Raw genomic sequence first — 18404 nt, forward strand, 5'->3', positions numbered from 1 at the left:
ATAAAAAGCGGGGTCGCGATTTTTTCCTGTAAAGCGTGCTCTGTCCCCAATGTTATCCTTCAATAGGAGAAGCTACCCCTTCGAAGTGCAGGCAGTATTGTTTGTGGTATTGTGATGGTACAAAACGCCGGAAAATGAGTACGACTGCCTTCATTATAAGAGTTAAGGAATGCGATTATACAGTAGAATCTCGGTAAACAGAATTCTATTAAACGGAATTGCCGGTTTAACGGAAAAACACGCTCTTAGTTGGTTGGTTTTGCATTTGAACAAGTAAAAAAAACTTTCGTTAATAGGAACCCAAATTTTCGCAAGTCCCAACAATCAAAATTACAGATTAAACCTGCAAATGATCTCTATTTCAAATAAAACGAGAATACGATTTTTTTGTACCTATTCTTTGTAAAGAAAATCAATCTTCCTGAACACGCGACAAGTGCCGAGCGTTCAGCATTTTCCTTTACGTGTTCAATAGCGAAGCAGTCGCGCGCGACTTATTTAGCTGCTGTTACGAATGTTGTCACTCAGAATCAAGCAGCTTAAAACAGCGCCAATTCTATCCTCGATGTTTGCGCCAATGATGGTAGCAACTGAAGCGAGGGGAGTGCCCCTCAATGCTGAGGACATGTTTGAAATAGGTCCAACGCAAAAATGACTCAGGTGAAAGGCTATTAAAAAGCCTTACGTCACGGACGTGAACGTTGCGCTAGCTCACAATTTCTACGGCAGAACCGGTCTCATTAGTTCCGTGACACGACGTTACACTTCTGACGTGGTAAATGACGCAACACTCTCCAAATCAGCCTATTTTCCTCTGTCACAGCCGAACGTAAATCGCTTTCGAGATGTTAGCATTGTTTCTCTTACCTTGCTTTTATATTTTTACGAGGCCAAATCTCACAAGACAAGCAGTCATTAGTGCAGTAGTCATTAGTGCAGTACAACTAGTCGTGCGCTTTGACTTGAAGAAGGGTAACGAAATTAGTTCTCCAAAAATCGGAAAGCTAAACGCAGGGCAATGAAAGAAATAATTTAGATCCGATTCACTTAATGACATGTTGAACTACAGAGGAAACCAATTGAGCATCAAAGAATGCATTTGTGCTTGCATGCTTCTGTTAATGAAGAGCACCAAAGAAATAAGTTACGCAGCAATTAAGATGTGTGAGCAAATAGGTGCTTTAAATGAGGCGCATTTTGTCCTTCATTTTTATAATTGCAATTCTTTCCAGTTGTGTCTGCAATATATTCGTACTGTTTTCATTTCACATTTCATGGACAGAGCATATAAGTATGCAAGTCTAGACTTCGCTACCATTGTTGCCAATTCCTCTATGACAACCTTTCTAAATCGCGTGCACTGCCTTTTGTGTAGCGAATTAACACCGATGGTCAATTAATTACAGTACATATTGCTTCCATAACTGTGGTTGTCTCAACTGATACCCGGGAAGTTTTTATTGACCATCGCAAATTAAAAAAAAGGAAGCATGCCGACATTTTGTTTTAATATATAGCAATTTTGCTCGAATTAACTGAACAAACGCGAAAGAAATGTTAAATGAATACATTGTCTGAGCACAAACTTTATTCGTTGCAGTCAAACTAAATTTTCAGCAAGGTACTTTGCCGACATAACAATGGTATGTTCAATGAAGTGAGAAGAAAACTATGTTCTGACATCGCTTTTCTTGCTTGTAATTACTGGGACCCTGACAATAGATTTTTCCGAAAGTTCTAGCTTTGTTATAGGTTATATTTTATTCTTTTATAATTTGTACATGAAAAGCCATAGCGGGTGCTTAGGTTGTCCGTCGGTCCGTAAATGCACCAAAATATATACAAGAGGTACTATACACTTATACACTTATACACACCACGCAACCATAAGATGCGCGTTCCAGCCAGTAATAAGCGTAGCCGGGAAGCGTCCTGAACATTTTTATTGCAATCGTATGAATTATCCTACCATGCCAGGTGCCCGGTCGTCTTTCCTCTGGTACGCTTGTTCGAAAAACATGTAGTCCTGCAATAACACAAGACAATGTTGATACGATGAACATCTAGACGAGTTGAGTACTAGAAGTACGTATCATAACGTTCCCATATCGCGTGAAGCAATAAATGTCGCTTCAGATGATACTAGAAAAGGGTGCGGAAAAAGTGGTACGACACAAAAAAAAAATAAAACTCGGCAGATACACTTGAGATTACTTGCGTGTGGAAAGGCGAAAGCATCGAAGTCCCTTTGGTGAAATGTTTTTTTTTTTCGCGCGTTCCTTTTCCACGCAAGCTCTCGCCTGCGTTCCAACTGCGCCTCGGTACGGTCAAATGAAAATGCGCCATGCGTCTCAACTCACTCGCTTGCCCGTGAGGAGTTGATAACTCGAAGGACCGATCGGCAGCGTACATGTGGGCATTAATACTTTTTAGTTCATACACTAATTTTTTACACTCATAACCTGGCGCCACGTCCCACCCATTGGCTGCGTCGTCACTTACCCAACGACGCATGCACTAGGCCACGCGTCTATTCAGCCAGATGGCTGCGACGTGACGTGCGCAATAACGCACGCACTAGGCCAATGCCTCCTAAAAATATGGCTGGGACGTCGCCTGCTTTGCCATTGGAGGTACGCTGCCGCGCGTTGCGAGCGGGCGCCGCGTGTTGGCGCTAGCGACTGTACTGCCTGAGTGCTGATGTCGCCAACGCTGTGTCGGCGCAAAAAAAAAAAAAAAAAAAAAAAAAAAGAAAAAAAAAAACTGGTCGCAGTTTCACCTGAAAGGCGAAGCATCCATTGCGATAGCAAATTTGTAGAGAGCTATACGGAGTAAATGATAATAGCTTTATCAGCTGTATAAACTTGGACATGCAGCAGAACCGGCAACACGCAGAACTAATGTCGACGCCGTCGGCGTTTTGCCCGCGTTCGCACAAAATGCGTGCGGCGTTGGTGACTGTTGCCGGAGCCTCTGATATAAATAGGCACTTGGTGCCGCAGCTAAAAGTCACCTCCCTCCCTAAAAGACACCACCACCTTCGCGAAAACACTGTCTTTACATGTGCGAAACGTCATCGTCATCATCATCATCAGCTTATATTTTTGTCCACTGCAGGACGATGGCCACTCCCTGCGATATAACTGATTCCAACTGATTCCAACTTGCGCCTGCAAATTTCCTAACTTCATCACCTCACCTAGTTTTCTGCCGTCCTCGACTACGCTTCCCTTCTTCTAGTACCCATTATGTAACTATAATGGTCCACCGGTTATCCATCCTACGCATTATATGGCCTGCCCAGCTCCATTTTTACAGCGAAGCTGTATACCTCTACCACCCAAGGAAATTTTTGTTTCGGCGAAAGAAAAGAACGCCACGCTAAAAATAGAATACAAACAGCATATCTCCTTTGAAATCAGGGATACAGCATACAGCTCAGCACTCGTTTTTTAAAAGAAAAACCACAAAACAAGCATCAAAACGACATGATGGATGAGAGAGAGAAACGAAGAGGGAAAGGTAGGGAGGTTAACCAAGGACGTGCCCGGTTGGCTACCCTACACTTGGGGAGGGGGAAAGGGGAAGAATAGATAAGGAGAGAAAAGGAGAGTCAGTCATTCGCAGAGACAGTCAAAGAAGAATCTCCGCGGTCACAAGCGTTCGTACAATCCAGTACTCTTCACGAACTGCAGAAGGATAAGGGATGATAAGGCGCGTGTGAACAATGGGAACACCCTCCGACGCGTTCGGGTAAAGATTAGGTTTGCAGCTGCTTCGAAATGGGTTGACGTCATTCAAAACCGTCGTGAAACCAGTGTCTCTGGTTTCACTCTTTGTAGAGCCACGTGTGTGAATTCAAGTGACGTCACAATGGGTAATCGTTGTAGGTGTCATTTACAGCGTTCCTTCTCCCGCGCGTGTTTCCCGGTAAAGATTACGGTTGCATAAACTACTCCGATTAGAAAAGTACCCATCAGCATAAAAATCACGTAGTGATGTCACCACGGTTTGGCAACTCATTCAGTTCATTCCAGGCAGCGCCTCCTCTATTTTTTCAATGCCAGTGAAATCGCTCGCTCCGCAATGGGAGCCGTTGGTGCGCCAATTATACCAGTGTATTGCCGCGATATGACGCTACCCAGAGCGTACGACTAAAGCTTTAGGTACGATTGCTAGCGTCACGCGTGTGTTTGAGCCACTGAGCGCATGCCGCTGCCGTTCCGGAGGAGATGCGGTAGACGCTTCGCGCGTCTGTCAGGATTACTTCTTCCGACTTCCGTCGTGTGGCGCCAGCCAGAGGGTACTCTCCCCTATGTCCGCAAAGCAGGCGCGAACGCTAGCCGACGGGGGAGGGTAGGAAAGGACAATCTGAAAGGGTGGTGAACGGTTGGATCGGCCGCATATGGCTGGCATTGAAAAAAATAGAGGAGGCGCTGTTACAGGCTACCATGGGTAGACCACAGAAAGTAACGACGCCGCGCTTCCCTGAAGAACAGTGTGAGAGCCTCGTGTGTGAAGTGACATCACAATGGGTAATCGTTGTGGGTGTCATTTACAGCTTCGCTGTCCAACCACTTTCACGGCGTAAATTGGAGCCACAGTTTTTAAAGACGATAGTCTTTCTTGGGGAACTTAAACGCTGAAAATTTGGTCTGTCTGTCTGTCTGTCTGTTTGTCTGTCACCCGATTCAGCCACCCGGCCAAAGTTGGACCACTTGCTTACCGCCCACACTACTTAAACTGGTACGGCTGTTCATACTTGTGAACGTTATCGATCACAAAGTAAATATTACGCATATCTGAGGCGCAACATCACTAGGTAAGTGTTAGGAGGTGTGTTCCTTTAACAGAAAATACATAGATACGTAACTCTAAAGACCCTAGTTTCTTAAGCTGCGCTGAAAATGCCATGCTATGCGCGCCGACGAACGACGTTCCCCGACTGCGCGCCGACGAGCGCCCTCTGCCATGGAGGAAGGAAACCCTCTGCACAAGCTCATGTTTCCCGATGTATTGCCAGATGGCGTCCATGTCTCACGCAGCGCCTCCTCAATTTTATCAATGCCAGCCAGATGCGGCCAATTCAACATAAAGGAAGCGCTGTCTGAGGCAGGGCAGAACATAAATGGCCGCTTGATGAAATAATGCGGTAAAATGAAATCTGTTCAAACAAACCTCCATTGCATTTATCATGCCAGGACGGAAATGGTACGAGACCAGCATCACGGGTGGCCGCGGATCAGACCAGCACTCATGTAGTACGGCCGGCAGAAGACTATCGTCTTTCGACGACATTTGCAGCGAAGCACGCAGATACGCGGCAATTTTTTCCCCTTTAATGTCAACTAGAATATCGACTATCCCCGTTTGCTGTCTGATCCACACCGCTCTCTTCCTGTCTCTTAACGTTAGGCCTAACATTTTTCGTTTCATCGCTCTTTGTGCAGTCTTTAACTTGTTCTCGAACTTCTTGTTTATCCTCCAAGTTTGTGCCCCATATGCTAGCACCGGTAGAATGCAATGATTGTACGCTTTTCTTTTCAACAACAGTGTAAGCTCCCAGTATGCACTCCAGTATGCCTGCCGTATGCACTCCAACCCAATTTTATTCTTCTGTAAAGTTTTCTCTCATGATCAGGGCCCCCTGTGAGTAATTGACCTAGATAAACGTACTCCTTTACACACAGAGGGTGACTGGCGATCCCGAGTTCTTGTTCCCTTGCGAGGCTATTGAGCATTATCTTTGTCTTCTGCATATTGTCGCGGTACAACGCGAACACGTTCTTCAAGAACGGCCGGACAACCTGTTCAAACAAAACAGAACAAAGACGCGTCTTCTTCGTCCCTTAAGAATCCCACTGACCCACTAGACGGAGCCCGTTAATGCCCCCATCGTCTTTGTCGTCTGCCTAAAGCACACGCGTCATTTGTCCCTCCCTAAAAGAGCATCGCCCCGATGCTAGACCAGAAATGTCACTTGCGGAAGTGAGGGTCTCGCGCATAGTCATTCGCTCACATACGGCCTCATGCGTACAACATGCACAAGTTCCGGACGATGCGGGCGGCGTCGCGTACAGTTGGGACTATCGGGGATGACCTCGTAGGTAACATCATTGAGTCGCCGCAATACTCAATATGGGCCGAAGTATCGCCTTAACAGCTTCTCGGAGAGGCCTCGTTTCCGTATGGGTGTCCAAACCCCCACTTGGTCGCCGACTTCATAGTTACGGTTCTATGGTGGCCTGCGTCGTAGTCTTGCTGCTGGCAGATCCGCAAGCGCGCGAGCTGCCAAATCTCTTCGGTGCGTTGGGTAAACACATCAGGGTCCGTGTGTCGTCAAATTCGCGTGGAAGCATTGCATCCAACATTGTTCGTACATCCCGGCCGTGAACAAGGCTGAGCGGAGTCATGCGTGTCGTCTCTTGTTTCGCCGTGTTGTACGCAAACGGGATACAAGGGAGGATGTGATCCCAATTTTTATGTTCGACATCCACGTACATTGAAAGCATGTCTTCAATTGTTTTGTTGAGGCGCTCCGTCAATCCGTTGGTTTGTGGGTGGTAGGCGGTTGACTTCCGATGAGCCGTTCCACTTAGCAGCAAGACGTGATCTAAATGTGTAGCCTTGAATGCGATTCCTCGGTCGGTTACTACGAAGCGCGGTGCACCGTATCGCAACACAACATTCTCAATGAAAAAGCACGCCACCTCGGCTGCTGTGCCTCGCTGGATGGCCTTTGTTTCAGCGTAACGTGTCAGATAGTCGGCTGCGACGAGAACAAAGCGATTTGCTGCAGTAGAAGTAGGAAGTGGGCCAAAAATATCCATTCCGATTTGATAAAATGGTGTTCGAGGAACCTGGACAGGTTGTAGGAGGCCGGCTGGATTCGTCGGAATCGACTTGCGCCTTTGGCAGTCGAGAAGAGTGCGAACGTGATGTTTCACGGCGGTGGTAAGTCTCGGCCAGTAGTAGCTTTGCCGCACTCTGCCCAATGTTCGCGTGTAGCCTAAGTGACCAAAAGTCACCTCGTTGTGACAGGCTTGACGTACTTCCGTACGAAGAGCTGCAAGAATGACGAGCAGTTAGGGGGACCCGGTCGAAGAAAAGTTTCTTTTGTTAAGGACTTTGGCCCGTAAACAAAACGATGACAGTCCTCTTGCGAAAACTCTAGGTGCTTTGGCAGATCTTCCCCCTAAGTAATAGATTAGACCAAGCAACTCAGGGTCGTCCCGTTGTTGTTGAGCGATAGCGGATGTGTCCAGAACACAAAGAAATGCTGTTTCATCATTAACGGAAGGAGTCCGTTAATGCCCCCATCGTCGTTGTGGTCTGCCTAGAGCACACGCGTCAATATTAACCTCAACCCCACTCTTACACTTTCTCGGTTAAAGTCCTCATTCATTTGTTGTAATTGGTCCCCATTGTTGCTGAATAGGACAATTTCATCTGCAAACGGAAGGTTGCTGGGACATTCGCCGTTGATCCTCACTCCTAAGCCTTCCAAGTCTAATAGCTTGAATACTTCTTCTAAACATGCAGTGAATAGCATTGGAGAGATTGTGTCTTCTTGCCTGACCCCTTTCTTGATAGGTAACTTTCAACTTTTCTTGTGGAGAGCCAATGTAGCTGTGGAACCTTTGTAGATATTTCCCGAGATATTCACGTATGCCTCCTGTACTACTTGATTGCACAATGCCTCTATGAGTGCTGGTATCTCTACTGAATCAAATGCCGTTTCATAATCTATGAAAGCCATATAGGAGGTTTATTGCACTCCGTAGATTTCTTGATGCCACCCATAGTTATTTTGCACGATGGCGCGTACATGTTGTGCTTACATAGAACGATTTACTGACCTTATCCGGGAGTACCTGAAACTCCGATGTACCGATTTCGCTGATGTACCATACGCGGTAGTTCCAGGTTGTGTGCCGCATGTATCCAATATAACAGCTTTAATCAAGGAAAGATTGAGTACCGCGGCGACATTTGCATCATAAACTGCATTACCACGCCGGCTATCACATGAAACTGCATGTAGCAGCAAGCATACGCTGAACGTTATCATGATGGCAGTAACAAAGTCAACGCAAACTTCCTGAAGTTCGCTGTAGCGCTTTACTGCAAACGTAGTACAAGCAACAGGATCGCGTTCGATTCACACAAACAACAAACTGACCCCCGCCTAAAAAAAAAGAAAAAAAAAAAGAGAACTTTCTCGAGCAAGATGTTGAGAACACAATTGTCGTTGTCGCAGCTTATGATGAGATTCGCAATCCATGTGGCTCTTCGGCGGCTCAAAACTGCAAAACGCAGCATAATTCCACGGCTGTGCGGAGTTTCGTAGATGGTGGCTGCATCGTATCGTACTAGAAGCGCACCCGATCGCAGTACGAAGGCTACGGACGGAGCGTCTGCTCTGACCCTCCGACCTCCGTTTGAGGTTTCCGGCGTTCGCCGCTAGGTGTCGCATGAATTGCTGGAGTCGCGAATACAGGTGTCCATTAAGGAGGGAAAAAAAGCACAGATCAACAATGATGTGGAAAAAAAAAACGAATTAAGCACACCACTGTATGTCTTCCAACCGATGCACGATTGTCTATTTTGCTGTTTCGATTTTGATAGCCCCAGTAATGCTTAATTTGTTCGCTGTGTTAAATAAAAACAGCATAGCAAAAAAAAACAAAACAAAAAAAAACAAACAGCGAGTTTATCACTAAATTGATACGTACAGGCTCACTCGCGTAAAAAACAAATAATAAACAAAAGAAATCGTATCTTACTATGAGAAGGGCTGCCGCGAGGAGTGCCGCCTTCATGTTAACATCCAGGTCGAGGGGAAAGCTAACATTGAAGGTGTCGATGTCTGTAAAGTACTCCTTGATGAGTCCACCCCACTCCTTGGTGACTGCGCCTATGGTGACTCCGTTCATTGTGCGCACCTTGAGTGGAGAAAAGAAAGGCGTCGTCGACACGTGCCCGTAACATTAGCAGACTCTTGTGTTATAGTTTTGCGAATATAATGATTACGTATGTCATGGCTAAATCAGAAACTTGGGTAAAGGAGCTCACTTCAGCAATGTGAACCGACGAATTTCATGGTACCGTGCAAGGAAGAAAGACGGGAAGGCTGAGGGAAATTTAGGAGTGTAAGACACGTATTCACAAAACAGTTCTTTTGCTAGGTCTCTTTTAAGAGCAATTGCCAGTCAATTGTGTTATCGGACATATGTATAACGAAGGCAGTCGACCAGTAGCAAACAGTTCTTACCGATGAAAATCTTTGTAAATTCGGCCCAGAAATTTAAAAAAAAGTGGCAGCTTCCACATTTTTTCTTTTGTTTGCATGCATTGCAAGGCGTTATTTTTTCAATAGCCTGCTAAGAAATAATAAAGTGTGAATGTGAATTTTTGGACGAGCGTCAGGTGGAGTTTCTGTGAATCTGGCGTGAAACACAGCGAGGCGTAACTGGACGTTTTAACAAGACACTGCGCTACATGATAATTTATTAGGCTCACGGGATTTCTTCAAGTTGCGCGCAAATTCTCCTTGTATTCACTTGCGTTCTTATCACAAATATTTTTTTTTCACTCGGCATCAACAAAAATTGTCTTAGACGAGAATTAAATGGTTCCCTACTATCGCAAGCAAACAACGCTTATTGTAGATCCTTCCCTTATTTTTATTTCCTTTATTTTATTCCCTTATCTTTTATTTTGTGCTGCGCATTAGAAGACGCACAGTGTGGCCTGTAGGCACGGTACTGACACGAAACACTGTAACAAATTTAACGATGCGCTGCGCTGTATTGTGATGCTAAATTTTATTAAGACGACAGTGTATAAATAAAAATGATAAAATAATTAGAACTCTGCATAAGAGCAGATGACACCCAACTGTGATGTCTGACATACTACTAGAGATGGCAGCCGACCAACGTCAAAGAACGTTTACGAACAAAAAGATTTTGCTAATTCGGCTCCAGGCCGTTGGGGTCTTGGGAAGGACAGAGACGCATTGCCTCTAGCCGAATTCACAAAAAATATTTTGTTCGGAAGAGCTCTTTTGCGAATACAGCCTCAACGACCGAATTGTGATTGCGGCTGATTGGTGCTGATTGTGAAATCCAAAGCATTGCGATTTCCGCCCCACGGACTGAATTCACATAGCCTCTTGGTCAATGGCCGGCTACCTTCACTAATAGCATGTCCAATATCACGATTGGCTGTCATCTGCTCTCACGAACAGTTCTAGCAGAAGAACTTTTTTTGTGAATGCGGGCCCAAGTCTCTGCTGAGAATGTATACCGTGGAAACAGACAACTATGGCGACTTTATTATTGCGATAGCAATTATATGGGCACTCAAAGTTCATTTCTGCCGTCCCCGTCACCGTGAGGTTCCGTACAAACTCAGAAGGCGATAAAATCGTCGCCATGCGCCGTATACTGTATGTACGGGGAGGAAGCGTGCCGTCTTCCATCGGCGCAAGGCACCGGAGGGAGGGTGGGGAGGGGGGGGGGGGGGGCGTTCTACTCTAGGCAGCCCAGGCGGACCGCCCGCCCGCCCACTCGGGCCGCTGTATCTTGAAAGCCATCTCCGACGGGGTCAGAGTCCGCCGTGCGCTGTGCTTTCGCGGCGTAGCTCGCTGTTGCCGCCGCGCTTCCTCACTCCAGTGTTTTGTCAGCGAGTTTCCGCGGTCATCTAGTGAGGTGTGTTCATGTTTGCTTGTGCGCGCGTGACACCACACTTGTTAAATGTTAACAAATTCATAGGGCCGATAAAACTACTATCCTTACTTCGTACAGCTGCCCACTAATTTGCTATCGAAATCGATGCTTCGACTTTCGGGCGAAACTGTGACTTTTTTTCCAGTGCCGTAAGGTATATTTGAAGTAGGATCTGGACAATTTATTCAATGTTATATATGCAGCGTCGTGATACGTCTGCGCCACAGTACAGCGATGACAAACGTATGCTTACGTCGAACTTGACGTCGCATTTACAGGGCACACTCTCGGTGCAGATAGGCCCCACCAAATTTAACGCCGGCTCATCCTCTGGGGTGTAAACCGTGAAGTACGGGTGGCATATCGACCATCGCTGACGAATTTGAGCGATGGGAGTTCCTGGAGGAGCTTGAACTTCCATTTCCTAGACAGAGAGAGAGACAAGAGAGGGAAGAAGATGTCAGGAGCTATAGAACAACCAAGCGCACGTCGGGTTTACTACACTACGCAGGGCGATAGGGTAACGAAATTAAAAGAAAGAAAAGAGAGAAAGTGCTGAGGGTGTCGCCGAGTGCGGAGGTGCACATCGCGACTACAGTATTTATCGAGGTGTGTTGGCTTCAAGAACTATAGTAAGGGACGGATCGCCTTCTAGGCTTGTGAAGCATGCCGCAAATGACCAAGTACTTTTGTCCACCGTGAATTACCTTGAAATTATGTGTTATAAAGTGGTTCAAATATTCAACAATTGAAATGTTCTACTCCTAACTAAGTCTGATATGTGTGCACTAAAAAAATTACTAACCTTATTTTTTTATGCGCTTTCTTTCGCGGAGATGCCCGAGTGGTTGCGTGCGCACGTGACGCCATTGAAGCCAAATTGTGATATGTTAAAGCTGTAGCGTTCATGTCCTTCCCATGTGGGAGAGGGCGGTTAGGCAACGCGAATGCTTCCTCCAAATTCCTTTAGGGCTCATTGTATGGTGCCGGCTTCACGGTGGTCGCATGCGCAGCTGTCTGAGCCCTTTCGTCCGGTTATCGTCCGGTTATCTACACGCTGTATATTGCTATCTTAGCTGCTATTACATGTTTATCAACGTGCCTGTATCTGGTGTTACTCGCGATGTTGTGAATTATACGTAAAACCCTTGTGCATACTGACGTGTTTGATTTTGAGCGTAGTATGTAGATACACAGATGTTATGCGCAGGGAAAGTGCATATAATGCCAGGAATATCTTGGTCCGAATTCTCAAAGCTTTTCATTCTTAACTGCTCTCTGCCATTGGTCGGCTGCACTTAGTTATTAATGTGTCCGACATTCTCAACATTTTTGTGAACACATGCCCTAAGTTCGCATTCACAAAAAACTCGTAAGCTAGAATTTTTCTTAAGAGAAAATGCCAGCCAATCGTGCTACTCGAGATGTAATTATCGAAGGCAGCCGGCCAGTGGTAAAGAACACTTGCGAAAGAAAAGCTTTATGAATTCGGCCCATAATTTGTTTATTATACTAAACGAATGTAGTGCTTCACTGCACATATTGTTCTATAGTATATGCTATGTTGCACTTCTGTATTGGCCTGGTAGTGGCCGCCTGGCCTGGTCGAGCTTATTCTTTCAGCTTTCTTGCAGGGTGGCCTTTAGTAGCGTATTTTGTGCACGTTATGAATAAATCTAAACTTCAATTTTTGCTTGGGGCGGAGTAGATGGCGCTGATACGTAGTCATGGCACGTACAGATGCAGAAGAAATATTCGATATAAATAATAAAAAACTAGTGAGGTCCTTCTTAAGATAGCTGAAAGGGCTTGGAACTTGATTAAAATGTTATGCGGGTTAACTTGAAGTACAGTTGCAGCGCTCCCTGCAACGGTTCATTTACAACGCTTTACTAACGTGAAACTAGAGCATTGATACCCCCTCCGGCGTTGTTCGAAACTATAACGTAAAATACGTCGCGTATTACCACAAAACGAAGAAAGATGAGCTGGAACAGCGTAAGCATTAAGCTCCTCTGTAATGGCTAAATTACATTTAAAGTAATTTAAGCGAGCGTCATTACATCGTAGAATTTCTTGGTCTTTATTTGCATGCGTGTTTATTTGGTAAATCACGTCCTGTTGTAACTTGTACAAAAAAAAAAAAAGCCTTGCCTTCTTAGTCTTATGTTGGGAGCCTCTTGCCTCTGTTTTAAAAGCATAGGTGAAGTAGCTTTTCTGAAGTAGCTTTACCTGCAGGCAGCAGAACCAGCAGCAGTGTACGCATCGAAGGGGTCGCACAATGTGAATCACAGTGGTGTTCGTGTAGTCCAGCACGTCGACCTCGAGGCATCGCCGTGGGCCGCAGCAGCACCTGGCACAGCATCCGGAATCTGTGAGAAAACAGACGGAGCGCGAAAGCACGCAGAAGTGAAAAGAGATAGAGAGAAAAGAAGGCACTGCTTGGTTTTCTCATTGTTGTCCCCATTAAAAGACAACATAAGGCTGTACAAAGTTGAGTAAACTACGTTTTTACAGAAGAAGACGTCTTGTCTCGATGACACAACAACAACAACAACAACAACAACAACAACAACAACAACAACAACAACAACAACAACAACAACAACAACAACAACAACAACAACAACAACAACAACAACAACAACAACAACAACAACAACAACAACAACAACAACAAATAAAATTTGAGAGAAAACAAAAACGGGATTGAAGTGGTTGGGAGCGCTACCGCAGAATTTTCAAGGACCTCCATGCGAAGATGCATTGACCTAGATTGGGGAGCGAATGAATGGGGCTGTATAACGACTATGTACTGGCCACAAAAGAATTCCATTGAATTAAAAAAAATAACAGGAAATGGAAGCTGGAGATGATTTGCAAGTTTTCCACAATACAAAAAAGCCACAAGGACGCTTCGACATCCCCGTATAGGCATGGTACGGACGCGCGCGAGAAATTGAGAAATAGGATGATCAACACTAAGTGGCCATTTTCTAGAAATAACCCAGCTTTATATAAAAGTGTAAGATATTCCTTTTTGCTGCCATGTTTTAGTAGGCGATAAGGTGTCCTTTCAACAATTGCAACTGAATATGGTTGCCCCTCTGCGATTGTGGGTGCTCGGCAAAAACAAAAACTGAAGTTGTCGACCCGCTCTTATAGGCAGTGCGCAGGCGCGGTATTCGGAGAGGACGAGCCTAGGGTCTGCGCCCGTATTAGTGAGGAGCGGCGCGACATTCTGAAAAAAAAGCAATATCGTCTATAATATTGTTTGGGTGAAATTACATCACTATTTGAGGACGCACCTTGACGTCGCTACTTTTTGTTTTGTCTAAAAAAATAAATCGCAGTTTCGCCCGAAAGGCGAAGCATCGATTGCGATAGCACATTACTAGACAGCTATACGAAGTAAGGATAGTAGCTTTATCGGCAGTATAAACATGTAAACATTCACTTACTAACTAAATTACCAACCATGGTGTTACGCGTATGAACACATCTCACTAGATGACCGCGCTGACTCGCTGTCAAAACGCTGGAGTGAGGAAGCACGCAGCAGCGAGCGAATCGCCCTTCGAGCTACCTCTCGCATCAACGAGAACGGAGCGGCAAGAACACAGCGCACACGAAGCTACCAGCCCTCGGCTCCATCTGTCACCATCGCAGATCGCGTTCAAGATACGGCCCGCGCGGCTGCGCGCAGCCGCGCCATACACAGCCGCCGCCGTAGTAGAACGCCCTCCTCCCCCCCTCCCTCTGCCTCGCGCGATAGAAAACGGCGCGCTTCCTCCCCGCTTTCCTCCTTTGCGCGCGCGAGATTCAGCCACCATCGTCGTCTCACTCTCGCACGCTTTCACTCCCACATACAGCAAACGGCGAGCGGTGACGGTGTTATATCGCACTTAGACTTTATAAGGAACATCTGTGGTGAGCAGAGGTTTCGCGTAGGACCTGTGTAAAGACGAGTATAGATATAGGCGTAAGGACTGTATAATATTTAGCGGAAGATGGGGACAGCGAGATCCTAAGGCCACGTATAAGCGCTTTCTTGACGTGCTTGCATTTTACCATACATTTGCCAGCGCTTTACACCAAAAGCACACATTATTCACGCAATTTACGAGAGTGTACCGGATTATTGCGAAAGGTCCTATGAGGTTGGGAAAATTTCAGGTGATTAATGCAGCATTTCGCGATCGAGTCTTGTGCGTTAGCAATAATGTTGACAAAGCGTTCATTACTAGGCAGAAGGGAATACTAAAGCGGTAAGGTCTGTCGAAAGAAAGTGGCCTTAACGTCACAACACAGGGGTAACACTTATATATATATTGTCACGAGCAATGGCGAAGACAAAGACCTTGTAGGGATACTATCCGTAACAATACATATAGATGAATGCTACTCACTTTCCTTAATGTTGTATATAAGCTGACCCACTGAATTCTTGGCTTCGTAGGAGTTGCAAGTTTCAATGCCACAAAACACTGAAAAAAAAAGCAACGTGCATAAATACACACAATGAACAATACAGAAACGTTTCAATGTTTATTTTTTTGCGTGTGTTTGTAATAAGCACAGTTCGTCGGGATGTACATACATACATCGGTGTTTTTCACAAATGTGATAAAAGACGCGATGCAATTCAAGAATGCTATTAGTTTTTTAGCAGCTTAATTCCTAAAGACAACCAGGCGGATACTGGCTGCAATGCAGTAAACCCTAGTTCTGTATACCTTCGAGGAGCTCCACTTTTTGTTGTATCACTATCTGTTCGATGAGTGCCAAGTATTCGAGACCAGGAGGACAGTTGGGCCTGCCTGGAGCCGGTGGTCTCTGTGCTGCTTCTGCGAAAAGGAACGTGAATATGCGTTATATGGACGTTTTATTGCGCAAGCTGACATTTGCTCGTTTGCAATTTGCGATGCACTTATTTTCCTATTTCTTTTCTTTGGTTAGCTCTTAGTTTCGTGAGAAGCTCGCACAAGTTAGCCCCGAGAGTAACTTGAGAAGGAAACCAAATTTTGCAATCAAAAGACCATGAAATCTCAACATTTAATGTTCCACTAGACTATGCGTTGAATAGGAAAGCTGCACGCCGCATACTAATCCGGATGAACAGCGCTTTTGAACAGAACAAGGGAGACGACCGACACGAGCGATACTTCCCTTCTTGCATTCAAAAGCGCTGTGGACCCGCGTAAGTACGTACTATATACCAACCGGTTCAAGTTGGCACACTGTTGTAGCTATATACTTACGTCTTAGGTTCAAATGCTCACGTAGCTATAGCTACCACTGCTCAGATACAAACCGTTTAATAGCTAACGCTTCACAGAACAGCTTTCTGTCTTGCGTGGTTGGTTGTACGGTGTCCACTGCACTCGAAGAGGTCTGTGACCTAAAAAAGCTCTGTCTTAGTGTAAGGTCTGCTGTAAGGCCTGAGTACCCAGAAGGATGGCCTGATAAGGAACGTCGTATCGCGATACACTCGCCCAAAAATTGTCTCTAGAATTAGAATGTCTCACCTGGAATTAATTGCAGAGTATCATCATTTTGTTATGTTTGTTGTTAGTTGTTAGGCGCATAGCCAAGTCTTTTGCGGAGCGTGGCCTTTTGGGGACTATGCGACGCCACGCGACGGACTGGATTATAAAAGGGCGGTAAATGCGTCTCTGTGCCCTGTTTACGTGGCTTTTAAACTTTATTTACCTGATCGTGTGAATTTGGAGGAGTGCAAATATTGGCACCAATTCGGTTTTGTCCTTTTCTCGGTGGTGCAGCTGAAGTTCTAAGAATTGACGGTGGAGCGCGAAAAAAAAAAACGAAAAAAAAACGAAAAAAAAAAACACGTTATGTGCAATATACCAAAAGAGGCTAGGCCTCGGCGCTGATTATGCAGATTGCTTCGGCTGCGGATGTGTTTGTTTTGTCAGCAAGATACCAATATTCATTCTAACATCACATAAGTCTATTTTGATGTGAACGATACTTCTGTAAGTGAACGATAGCCACGTAAGTGAATGGTAGTTCTGGAGAAAAAATTTAACAGGATAGCATAATTAACAAAAACACAATGGCCTGACTTTACTCAATTATTCTATTATTGCTGTAACACGAAACCTTGATTCCATGTTTATTCAACGGTGCGAAGGCATGAGAGGAAAAAAAAAACTCAGAAGGACGAGGGGAGAGTCAACTACTCTAGCTGAAACTTGAGCCTTCCTCTGAAAACAAGTAGTATTTCTTCACGGCAGAGGACTACCATGCCTGTGGCGTCATTGAGGATCATGCTCAGCTGGTGCTCGTGGAGGGAGCACAGCAGAACGCGAAATGCTACAATATACTGATTAGTTACTGTTTACTTTACACATATGGCAGGTGCAGTAGTTAGGACAAGCTGAAGCGTGCGACTGGTGGACCGCCAGTTTCGCGCAGCCAAATTACAGGTTACTGCAAGAAACTATTTTGTGCATTTCAAAGAAAATGCTACAGCGTCGAGGCAGTCTTTTTCAATGGTGGCTTCCCTCGTGGCTTAGCTACTTCCTATACTAAGTGCACGGCCTCATTTACTTTATAATACTCGGATCATTTTCAGCTGTAGTAAACACAATTGGTCTGATGAAGCAGGCTGGGATAACTGATGAACAGTGGGTAAACAGGGTGAAGCCTGAGCCTCGCGTGGACGTCCCGACGAGAGGAGTGAGCCAGCTCTTTGGCAAGGAATGTTACATTCTCCTTGTCGAATACATCGGCTCCAGACTGAGGACCCTCTTTTTCACCTAATGTCGTTCGTTTCAAGTCTCCATGTTACCGGGAACCCTTCGTCCTATTGGAATTATTTACTGCAAGTAACTAGCCTAACAGAACATGAAGTACAGTGCTCGAAAAGAAATGCCGTATAGGAGCCAACGTTTCGACAAGGGGACTTGTCTTCATCAGGGCCCTTCGTCGAAATGTGCTACTACCTCTGTTCGTAACTTCAAGTCCCCATATTTCCGTGAACTTCGGTACTGTTAACGTGGGAGAACAGACGCTGAAACTAAGCACGGATACAGCGACTGCTAGGTAAGGGAAATAGCGTCAATACGTCCTGTGTTAACATGAATTAAGACACTGACCTTGTCCAGAAAGTGGCGCGCTGGTGACGGGCGCTGCAGAGCCAGGCACACCAGAATCAGGAACGGTTGAACTAGGCACAGCCGAATCAGGTGGAGGTTCATTAGGCGCCGATGGAGCAGGCACATAGGAGTCAGGAATGAAACCTTCAGGTACGGGGATATCAGGCACACTAGTACCAGACATGGCGGACCCAAGCGCGTGGGAACCATGCGCCTGGTAACCAGACCCATAGGACGCGGGGGCACCATGCACCATGGGAGCCGGAGCGCTTGGTGCTCGAGTAACTCCATAGCCAAGTGAATTGGTACCACTTGCAGAGGCAGCAGTAGGCGCCGAGGAAGAGGGGAGGTAGCTATCAGCAGCAGGAGCGCGAGGCAGTGGTGCGCCAGGCACGGCGTATTCGGACGCGTAAGTACCCGGCGCGAAAAAGCCTGCTGCCGGGGACGTCGCGAAACCGTACGTTGCGGGAACGGGCCTGCTCGGACCATCCATGGAGGCAGAAGGCGTGGAGTAACTAGAGGGTGGTGAAGTAGGTGCAGGTGAACCGGC

The 18404-nt window shown here is 45.8% G+C and overlaps 1 protein-coding gene across 1 annotated transcript; it reads right to left on the reverse strand.

Moving 5' to 3' along the window:
* Positions 1–15455: 15455 nt before the first annotated feature.
* On the reverse strand, positions 15456–18110 carry LOC119442294 (phospholipid scramblase 1-like). The gene is made up of 2 exons (XM_049662980.1): positions 17855–18110; positions 15456–15580 (listed from the first exon to the last, which is right to left on the reverse strand). Exons 1-2 carry the CDS (start codon positions 18108–18110, stop codon positions 15456–15458), a joined length of 381 nt encoding a protein of 126 aa, XP_049518937.1.
* Between the last annotated feature and the right edge of the window lie 294 nt (positions 18111–18404).

The sequence above is a fragment of the Dermacentor silvarum genome, chromosome 2, assembly GCF_013339745.2.
Source record: "Dermacentor silvarum isolate Dsil-2018 chromosome 2, BIME_Dsil_1.4, whole genome shotgun sequence".
Taxonomy (NCBI): domain Eukaryota; kingdom Metazoa; phylum Arthropoda; class Arachnida; order Ixodida; family Ixodidae; genus Dermacentor; species Dermacentor silvarum.